The sequence below is a fragment of the Salvia splendens genome, chromosome 2 (genome assembly GCF_004379255.2).
Source record: "Salvia splendens isolate huo1 chromosome 2, SspV2, whole genome shotgun sequence".
NCBI classification, from domain to species: domain Eukaryota; kingdom Viridiplantae; phylum Streptophyta; class Magnoliopsida; order Lamiales; family Lamiaceae; genus Salvia; species Salvia splendens.
The window spans coordinates 31,174,778-31,186,233 of NC_056033.1; the positions used below are offsets into that span (position 1 = coordinate 31,174,778).

Here is an 11,456-nt window from a genome sequence, read left to right on the forward strand (position 1 = left end):
ACAATTGTGTACACATATTTAAGATGTCAAAAAGTTCAAGCCGCTTATGCTAAATTATTGATGAATGAAAAATTGTAACAAAAATCATAGGTTTGTTATAAACATTGTCGATGAAAATTTTTCAGAGCTACCATCATAGTTAATGAATACAAATTAATTATAGTTTCTGATATGACACTTTTGAGTTATATCTTATGCAGATATAGGTTTGTTATAAACATTGTCAATGATACAAGCAATGCTTCCTTCCTGATGTGGGACAGAGAACTTGCAATTCTGTTAGGAAAGAAAGTTTCTGACGTCATTGTATCTCCTAATGAGGTATATTTTTAGCTAATTATATTTTAGATTCTGTTATATAGATTATTTGATACTATTTTTGTTACTCAGATTCATCAATGTGACTATATTCCTAAGGAGATAGAGGATAAACTTTTGGGCCAAAATTGCTTATTTAAACTTCAGATGATAGATAACTTGGAGATTCCTATGAGATATCCTTTCAAAGTCATTAAAGTTTGCAATTTGCCCGAAATTGTTGATAAGTATGTGCCTGAATGTTTGGATTCACAGCCTGCTTCCCCTGGGTTAAAATTGTCTGACATGTTGTTTGGATCAGACCTTGCTGAGGTATTTACTTTGATTATCGTGTTTTATCTTATTTAATGAATTAATGATTTGTCACTGATCATTATCCTTTTTACAGATTTCTGATAAAGCATTTGTCACTCCTGTTCTATCAATTATAACTAAGGATAGTAGTCTTGAATGTAATGTTGAAAGCTCAGTGAAAAGATGTTTGGAGGTGGATTTTGATAGCTGTGATGATTCCTTTGGTGAAATGTTGAAGAAGAAGAAGAAGAAGAAGAAGAAGAAGAAGAGGAAGGAAGACAGTGGTTCTGATTAGTTGAATGTTGAAACTATTGTGTTCAGCTTATGGCTTTTGTATGTTGGATTTTTTTCCCTTTGCATTGTTGGATGGTTTTTGCTGATGATTTAATACTATTATATTGAAGTTTCTGAGGTTTTATTTTATAGTCTTTTACTATTTCAGTTATATTTTACTTCTTATAGTTATTAGTCATGCTTCCTAGACATATAACATTTAATATAATATATATCACCTAAAGTTATTCGTTACCGACATCTTTTCTTAAAATTTTGAAGTAGAGTATGTCTTTTATAAATTTGTATACAAGCACGTTCAAGTCTAAAATATAATCTCTTACAGAATGATAGAAAATCATGTCATAATTTAGAACTATAACTAATAACTAATAATGTAATGGAGTACTTGGTAAAGAAAGTACCTTTCTGACTTTGTGTGAAGTAATACATTGTTTTTGTACTCTAAATCCACCATACTCCTTCATGTCATGAAAGAATATATTATCAAATAAATGTAAATGATCTTATATGCAAATTTATGTCATTTATATAAGTTTGAGACCAAATCAAATTATATCCAACATTTCAAACTGAATCATGGCAATAATACCGAGTTTTCTTCTAGCTTAACTACATGTAAATATTTTTGGCAGCATTATCTTTATTTATAACTAATAATAAATATCTCTTCCTAAAAATTCACATATCACAAATTTGGAATTTGATTGTATCTCCTTCTGCAAGAATTAAGTGACTGCTTCTGTATTAAAATCATCTTTATAAGTTTAACTGACTCCTAATATCATCTAAATAATTATCTTATAATTGTAACAATATATGTGTATTCATTAATTGTACACGGCTATTAATATATGTATACAGTACTTTTTGTAATTTGTTCTCTCTTTTCTAGAATGGAGTCAATGTTTTACCATTTATATATAATATTTTAGAATACTTTACAGTCATAATTATCTTTAAATTAAAATATAACCTGTCATTCTCATTTATTACTTTAGTTCCTATACTAATTAATATATCTACATGTGAAGCTAGGGTTACTTTTATGCTTGAAAAGTTAATGTGTTGTAGTATATTTGTAGAATCTCAAAAGTTGGTGAAGCTTGAAAGTGTTATTGGTTCTTGTGTTTTTCTTTTTCAATTATATAGCTATATTACTTGCTGTCCCATTACACATTACTGTTAAGAAAAGATGTGTGAACATTAACCAGGTGTGTTTTTATTCCCTTCATTTTAGTTTTGTCTTTTAAAATCTACCTTTTCATTTGCACTTTACTATGCTATGTTAATATTTGAAGCCAATAGTAGTTTTAGGATTCCATATTAGTAAAAGTAGAGTTTTTTCTTTCATCCTTTGTTATTCTCTATAATAATTTATGTTGATTACTATTTTGTTTAGTTTTTAAAGGCCCTTAATGGATCTACCACATTATGAAATACATTTATCACCAATTAATAGATAATTCAAGAGAAACACATAACTTAATGAAGTTTCCTATCAAAACCATCACAATACCAAATTACAGAACAACAGACATTAGATCAATAGTTATACCAAAAATTTATTTCTCCATTAGTAATGCTCCTGATTCTACAACCACATACACTATATTTTTCACATTTTGGTTAGTATTTTTATTTTCCACATTGTAGCTACTGTTTTATGATGTTTTGCAGACATTATTTTATAACTTAATCAAATGAAGAAATTGAAGAAATCTACTACAATAAAAGGTTCTATTGCTTATGAAACCCAAATTAATCAATCAGGTAAATTGTATATACCTTAGAGTGTCCACAATGGTGGCCCTTGAAGGCCACCAAATGTGGCTCTCCATTGCCCTCCTGCAATGGTAAATAAACAAAAACAACAAGAGGGCCACGAAATGTGGCCCTCTCCAAAAAAAAATTAATTTGTTTACTTTTTTTAATTATATTTTTTAATTTAATTACACCAAATTTAATTAGCCTAATAATTTGGAAAATAAACATAATTTAATAAAAAAGTGAATTAAAGACAAATTTTCGTCGTATTATAGATAGAGGAAAATTATACAATGAAATTTTTTAAAAAACACTACACAAAAAGACGCCACCCTTCCTACTCGGTGGCGTCATCGGAATCCGGCACATCTTAATCACCACCTTCGTTGCCGCCCCCACTGCCGGTAGCTCCGCCCGTCTCCGACCCATCGGCCCACCCCAACTTCGACCTCAATCTAAGAATGAGGTCGTAGCACATCTTCTAGGTGAGAGGGTCTGTCGACTTCTCGTACAAGGAAAAGTTACCCCCAAGTTGCTTCATCATCTGCACCTCCAGTGTTTGAGCCAACGCCGCGGTCGGTGATGGGCGCGGTGCTGACGCGTTCGCAGCAGAGACTTGGGATGCGGTTCTAGCTTCCTGGATGTCGGCTTGTTGGCCCTGCGGGCGTTGGTGCCTCGACATTGTCGAGGGAGGCTCCTCCAACACATCGTCATTCAGGTCGAATGCACGTGAGTCGCTACCACTGCTGTAGGTGCCGTCGGCACGGAGTTTTGTCCGCTTCCCAGTAAGACCGGTCTCATCATCGCAGATCGCCTTGAATTGAGGGGAGTCTCGGAGAAGCATATATTCATTCCAGTAGGTGAACTTGGGCCAGTCTTCAGTATTAAACAACTGATACGATAACGCTCGTACGTCGGCTTCGCTGCGGCCGCTTTCGGCATTCTGGAGTTGTCTCTCGTAAATGCTACTGAACCTCTTCACAGCTCTACTGATACGGCCGAACTTCTTCCGGATCTGGCCTTCATCACGCTAGGCACTGTCTGCTGGTTTGAAGCCGTGGTACACCGTCGGAAGCGCCTCCAGAAGCAAACGTCGGTCTGATCCGTACCGATGACCGGATTCGTCGTGACCGCCTCCCAGGCCCGCGCAACAACAAGGGATTCATCGTCGTTGTACGGGACCCCCCGCCGAGCACCACCGCTCCGCCCGCCGCCTCGGCTTCCACCGCCGCCGCTTCCGCCGGGCACCTGCTCTCTGTCTCTGCCACGGCCGCCACTGTGCCCCTGCTCTCCGTCTCTGCCATTTCGCCGCCCACGACCGCCACCGCCTCGCCTCCCCCCGCCGCCGCCATTTCGGCCTCGGCCACCGCCTCGCCCCCTACCACCGCCGGTTCGGCCACCCCCGGTGGGGGCCTCCACCTTCACACTACCGGATGTCAGGGTCTCCGGTGTACCCATCAACTGTTCCCATGTGAAGCTATCAGATTCAGACACAGGAGACTGGGTGTATTGGAATTGGGAGGATTGGAAGTGCTGAGATGGGTTGTTGATCGCGTCCATATTCGGCCGGTAGTCACCGAACCCCAATTGTTGGCGAACCACGTTCCTCTGCTGATGGGAGGATGACTGAACCCGGTATTGCGACGATTGTGGACTCCACATCTGATTTGGGAAGTTGCGGTATCCCAAGTCTCCATACCCCGGGGAATTACCATCTCCACCTTGCATCTTAGGTAGGATTTTAATTAGGGTTTTGAAGTGTTCAAGTGTAAAATGGAGTGGAAAAAATGGAAATGGGAATGGTAGGATTTATAAAAGAATTTTCAAAAATTTTTAAAAAAAAATTAAAATTTCGCGGGCCAGCCGCTGTTTCGTGGCTCCTTGCAGTCACTGGCGGATCCAGGTGGGGTCGGGCGGGGTCGGCCGACCCCACCACCTGCCCCGGAAGGCTACTTTCTTCGGCCTCCGACCCTACGGCGTTCACGTCTCCGCCCCCACCTCACGTCCTCACGCCGTGTGAGATGATGGGGAGACTGATCAGAGAGAAAGGAAGGAAGTGAGGCAGCCGGATGGGTAGACTGTTGTCGAGAACAAAGGAGTTGGAGGGGAAGAGTCCTTCCGCGGTTTTTGTTTTCGAAGAGAAAGAGGAATACTATTGGAGATGTCATTATTATTTTCTCATCCCTATATTCACTCGTGAAATATAATAAACCGGCATCAATAAATTTAACTAAATTTAAAAGATTAAATATCTTAAATATGTTATCTAATTGTAAAATGGGCTTTGAAATATTTTTCTTTATTTGAATTAATTCTTAGAAGTCCATTAAAAATATATTCTCATCTTAAAATATCAATTAATATTAAATAGTAGTAGTAGTAATATTTTTTTACAGTATATCAAAATCAACTTATCTAAATTAACCACCTACTTATATAAAGTAAATATTTCTTAATTTCTTCTACTCTTAGTTTTATAATTTAAATTTTCAAACTTATTATTCATATTCAATTTTTTAAATCTTTAAAAATTTGGTATGTTACAGAAAAATTATGCTATGTGTATGTCATTTTTTTTGTCAAAATACGTAGTATAACATAATTATTCTCTCTTACTTTATTATTTATTTGCATCTTTGTTTTATCTAAGATCATATTTTATTCTTTCTTCAGTTAGCTCCATAGACGTCTTTTGAGGGTGATCGTCGGTGTTGGTGTCTTTGGGCAATTGAAGAGTTTCTGTCAAATCCCCAGATCGGCGATTATGTTTGGGCAATTAAGTGTCGGCAATTGGGTAGCGGTTTCATTTTTCACTCCGATTTGTGATTTTTAAGCACTATCGGTATTTAGGGATGTCAATCGGGCCAGCCCACCGGGTTTCGGGCCAACCCTATTCGGGTTGCGGGTCAATCGGGTGCGGGCTAATCGGGTTGTTATTTTTTCGGGTTATAAAAGTTTAGCCCTAACCCTAAAAGCTCGGGTTTCGGGCTAGCCCATCGGGTTAATCGGGTTGCTACCGATAAAATTAACATGCGATCAATCCAATAAATAATGGTAAAAATTAGTTATATTTATAAAATGTAAAATATTTAATTATAATAAATTTGAGATATATGCGTAAACTCAAATATTAACATGATCAAATACTAATATTTGAGATTTATGCAACATAAAACATAAACATCAAGAAATTTTAAAGCATGTTTAGAAATTTAAATATATTTTTTTAGTGAATTTGAAGTTTCTAATTCATTTATCTATTATTATATTAATAAAAACTTAATATATAATTTATATATTTAATATATAAAATGAAAGTTATTTTTTCAGTAATCTGTATTATAAAATAATCAATGAAGTGTCGAATTAGAGTCAAACAAATAGAACAATATAAATTTTATCGGGTTTCCGGGCCAGCCCATCGGGTTTTCGGGTCTGGCCCTAACGGGTTGCGGGTTAATCGGGTGCGGGCTAATCGGGCTGTAATTTTATCGGGCTGGAAATTTTCAGCCCTAACCCTATAAATTTGGCGGGCTATTCGGGTCAGCCCACGGGTTGCGGGCTAAATTGACATCCCTATCGGTATTGCATGTTTGACTGTGTGTGTGTGTGTGTTTGGCGTAGGAGACGATGTTGGTCTCTTCTTTTAAATACTATTTTTGTTTTACTTATTTTTTTGTTAATTTTAATAACAATACTCATTTAGAGCATCTCCAGTGGTCGGCGAGCGAGCGGCTTGCCGAGCGGTTCGTCGAACTATTGCAGCCGGCGAGCGCCAAATCGGCGAGAATTTTGGCTAGGGCACGCCGATTCCCGGGCACTCGCCGATTCTCTCGCCGATTCTCTTGCCGATCGGCGAGGAACCGGCGAGCCAAATTTTTTTTTCGAAACACTATATATACGCGATTTGCACGACATTTTCATTCGCACCACTTTTTTTTAATTAATGTATTTTTAAAAATTTAATAATATTAGAGAATTTTCCCGTATATGTGTCGTAAATTTAATTCCGTATTTTGTATGATTGTTTAATTATTTGTTTTTAGTGCTGATGATGTGGAAAGACTATGGCAGAAGGAATTTAGTGTTGCTGATGTGGCATGGCTGAGCTATGGCTGAGCTATTGCTTGTCCGCCGACCACTGGAGATGCTCTTACAAAATATTAAATGTTATAACCTATTCATTTAATTAAGGTAAAATTTAGTATGTATCACAGTTAATTAAGACAATATTCATTTACTTATAATTGGGCCATTATATAATTTGTGGTCATTTTGTAATTTTTTGTTTTAATTTTAATTTATGTTTTGTTTACAACAATTGTACTAATGATGTAATATTTGGTGTAGGTATTGTTGATGTAACAGTTGAGAGTTCTTTAGTGCCGAGTAACATCGATAATGTTGAGCTTAATTTACTTGATGCGAATGAGAGTACTATCGCTAGCTCAAGTTTGGTTAAAAACGAAGGTATTTTTCTCACTTTGATTGTAAATATCACCAATTTTTATGAAATATAATATTTTTTATTAACTATTTTTTTATTAATTATTTGATTTAAGTTAGTTTTATGTTAACATAATAAAAGTAAAAATTTTGTTTATATATTTTTAGAATATTTTAGTCGTTATCTTTTAAATTATCCATTCTAATATTGTATTAGCAATATTTTAGTTTAGTTGTTAGCGGTACTATTAATTAGGAATATACAATATTCAAATAGGGACAAATTTTTACCATGCTTTAAGAGCATGAATAACGCGGAGGGTCGGGCCGCAAATCGCGAGTCCCGGCCCGTCCCATGCGTTAATCGGAGGAGAGGCACGGCCTAGGCCGGTCCCGAGGCTGCGTTCCCGGCCTGGTGCCCTTCCCGTAGCCCGGCCTGGGCGCGCGTTACACGGCGCGGGACGTGACGCAACGCGGCCTGACCCAGGGTTATTTGTGTTCGCGCCGGGCCGCAACCGATTTTTTTTTTAATTCGATTTTTTTATAAATACTACTTCATTTTCATACACATTCAACTTCACATTCAACTTCAAATCTCTTCCTAAAATTCGAAAAAATGCCTCCTCCTCAAAGAATATTCGAAGATCAAATGTCCCGGTTGTTAGCAGAGGCAGTACCGGCAATCCAAGAAGAAATCAACAACGAAGTTGAACGCTACCAAGCTGCTATTCAAGCTTGGAACGAACAACAAACCCGGGTACCATGTACCCGGATGTATATTCACCGAGACCGTGAACAAGCTGCCTTGCGGCTTTTTACAAATTATTTCTTTAGAGATCCGCGATGGAGTGATCAGATGTTCCGTCGCCGGTTCCGGATGCAAAGGCCTTTGTTCCTACGCATTGTCAATGCAGTTGTAGCTGGTGACACGTATTTCTGCCAAACTACCGATGCTGTAGGCCGGAAAAGTATATCGACGTTGCAGAAATGCACGTCTGCCATTCGTCAACTTGCTTACGGAACTACATCAGATATGTTCGATGAGTATCTTCATGTAAGCGAGCCTACTGGACGGGAGTGCCTCGCTAGATTCTGTCGGGCAGTCGTCGAAGCATTCAAGGATACGTACTAGAGAAAGCCAACGACCGACGACGTTAGGAAGTTGGTCGACATGCACGAGCGGGTCCACGGCTTCCCGGGGATGCTTGGAAGCATCGACTGTATTCACTGGCAGTGGAAGAATTGTCCAACGGCTTGGAGAGGACAATACACTAGCGGGCACAAGGGCACACATCCCAAGATTGTGTTGGAGGCCGTTGCCGACCAACGATTGTGGATCTGGCATGCCTACTTTGGTGTCGTGGGGTCCAACAACGACCTCAATGTGTTGAATGAGTCTCCATTGTTCAACGACTTGTGTGTCGGGCGAGCGCCGAACGTAGAGTTCACGGCCAACCACCGTCGGTATAGTATGGGGTACTTTCTGGCAGACGGGATCTACCCTCGATGGCCCGTGTTCGTGAAGACTATCACAGCTCTGACAACCGATCGGAGGGCAATGTTTGCCCAAAGGCAAGAGGCGGCTCGGAAAGATGTCGAGCGTGCATTCGGAGTCCTCCAAGCACGGTGGGCTATCGTGAAGGGAGCGGCCCGTGGTTGGCAGCGGTCACGCATCACCGACATCATGTATGCATGTATCATAATGCATAACATGATCGTTGAGGACGAGCAAGATAACGTCACTTTGTGGAGCGACGATCCGCTCGCCAGCACCGGGAGTGACTACGTTGTCACCGACCCGCCCGTGCAGGGCCTTCCTCCCGACATCCGCAATGTCATGGCCCGTTCAGCTGAGATGCGCCAAGAGGAACAACACACTCGCCTCCAAGCCGATCTAATCGAAGAAATTTGGACTCGCACCAACGTTTTACAGCATTGACTTTATGTTTTTATGTATTTTATTTTCAGTTTTAAATTTTCTATGTTGTAATTTTATAGTATTCGGCGAAATTAAATTTTCCGTGTTATAAATTTTCGGCGTTTTTTATTTTACGTTTAAAATAGGTTGGAGTTATGAATAGTGTCATTTATTAGTTGCGGCCTGCAGGGTTAGAGCAGTTGGGGCCTGGGCCGCAACTGTAGAGGAATGATGACGTGGAGGGGACTTGGGGCCGGAAATGGGGACGGTGTTATTTATGTTCTAATTATTTAGTTTAACTACCAACAATGTTTGCACATATATAAGGTACTTTTACATTTTTTGTAATTTTTAATTTTGTACTGCCTTATTTCTTTACAGAATTTTGGGATATTGGTGACGCTTCATTTACATGTTCACATTGTGGTGCATACTTTTGGTTTGAGGAACGTCTGGGCAACCATATATGGCCAAAAATCCTAAATATTCGCATTGTTGTATGAATGGGAATATTCAGATTCCTAATATGATATCTCCTCCTGAATTATTACGTCAATTGATGTTTTCTAACAATCTGAAAAGTACTCACTATTTGAAAAATATTCGTTCTTACAATTCAATGATTGGATTTACCTCAATGGGAGATCAACCTTACCTCCCGTCTTTCGATTGCATGGGCAAAATTATCACTTAATTGGTAGTTTATTGCCTTCAGATGGTTGCAATCCAAAGTTTGCTCAATTGTACATCTATGATACTGAGAACGAGGTCAATAATAGAATAAAGTCTGTTGGGTATGTTTTTCCGTTTGCTACTCTTAAATTTGAAGTAATTAAATTAAATTTTTTGTCATTATTTGATTCAATCATTTTTTTTTATTTTTCAGGAGGAGTGTTGTCGACAATGATCTTCATTCAGAAATAGTTGGTGATATCCTGAATATGTTGGATGAAAACAATGTTTTGGTACAATCGTTCAGAATGGTCAAAGAAAAGATTAATCAAGAAAATCGACCCAATGTAAGTTTAAGGTTGCTCGGTAAGAGAAATAGGGATGAAAGAACTTATAACCTACCTTTTGTCTCTGAGGTTGCGGTTCTTGTGGTTGGTGATTTTGATGAAGCCATGGGTGATAGAGATATTATTGTTGAGACTCAATCAAGGCAATTGCAGCGTATTATTGAACTCCATCCTTCTTATCTCGGTCTTCAATATCCACTTCTTTTCGCTTATGGCGAGGATGGTTATAAAGAAGACATTAGTTTTTACAATTGTAGAAATTCTGCCTCGACCCGCAGAAAGAAAGTTAGCCCAAAAGAATATTTTTTGTATTGGTTGCAATAGAGAATTGGTGAGTGTAACATTATTTTGTACTCTCGGCTATTATTTCAACAGTTTATCGTGCATGCCTATACGATGATCGAGTGTGGACGACTAAGATTCGTTCGATCTAGCCAGAAAAAGCTACGGGCTGAAAAGTATAGTGGTTTGACTGAGGCTGTTCTTCGAGGGGAGACAGATGGCTCCAGACTTGGTAAACGAGTGATCTTGCCTTCCAGTTTTGTTGGTGGTGCACGCTATATGATTCAGAATTACTAGGGTGCCATGGCAATTTGTAGATGGTTTGGGTATCCAAATTTGTTATTACGTTTACATGTAATCCTAAGTGGCCAGAGATTGTTAGATTTGTTGAATCTAAGGGGCTGAAGTCGGAGGATCGACCTGATATTATTTGCAGGATTTTTAGAGTAAAGTTGGATAATATGATAAGAGATCTTAAGACAAAAAAAAATTTGGTGCTGTTAAAGCAGGTTTGATTACATTTTTTATAATTCTATATTTGCATCGTTTAATTATGTTTCTTATTTTCTATGATGACAAATATGTTATTTAAATTATTCTCGCAGTTGTCTATACTGTTGAATTTCAGAAGCATGGATTGCCTCATGCTCATATCTTGCTTTTTCTAAGCAATGAGGACAAACAACCTCATCATCGACGCATTGATGAGATTATTTCTGCTGAACTTCCTGATCCAGCAACCGATCCCCTATATTATGATAATGTCAAAGAATTCATGATGCATGGGTCATGTGGTGTTATTCGAAAATTGTCTCCGTGCATGGTTAATGGTCGATGTTCCAAATATTTTCCAAAGAAATATATTGCTTCCACGTTGTTTGACAATGATGGTTATCCTGTTTACAAACGTAGTGATAATGGTCGTGTTGTTTTGAAGAATGGTGTGCCATTAGATAATAGATACGTTGTTCCTCACAATCGGTTTCTCCTAATGAAATATCGTGGCCATATTAACGTTTAGTGGTGCAATCAATCACAATCTATCAAATATTTATTTAAATACATAAATAAGGGTTATGAGCGTGTGACAACATCCTTTTTTCAATCTGGTGCCGAGG

At 38.4% G+C, this 11,456-nt stretch overlaps 1 protein-coding gene across 1 annotated transcript; it reads left to right on the top strand.

Moving 5' to 3' along the window:
* The first annotated feature begins 459 nt into the window (after window positions 1–459).
* Window positions 460–958, top strand: LOC121791071. The gene is made up of 2 exons (XM_042189125.1): window positions 460–630; window positions 707–958. Exons 1-2 carry the CDS (start codon window positions 466–468, stop codon window positions 905–907), a joined length of 366 nt encoding a protein of 121 aa, XP_042045059.1. The 5' UTR covers window positions 460–465; the 3' UTR covers window positions 908–958.
* The last annotated feature ends 10,498 nt before the right edge of the window (window positions 959–11,456 follow it).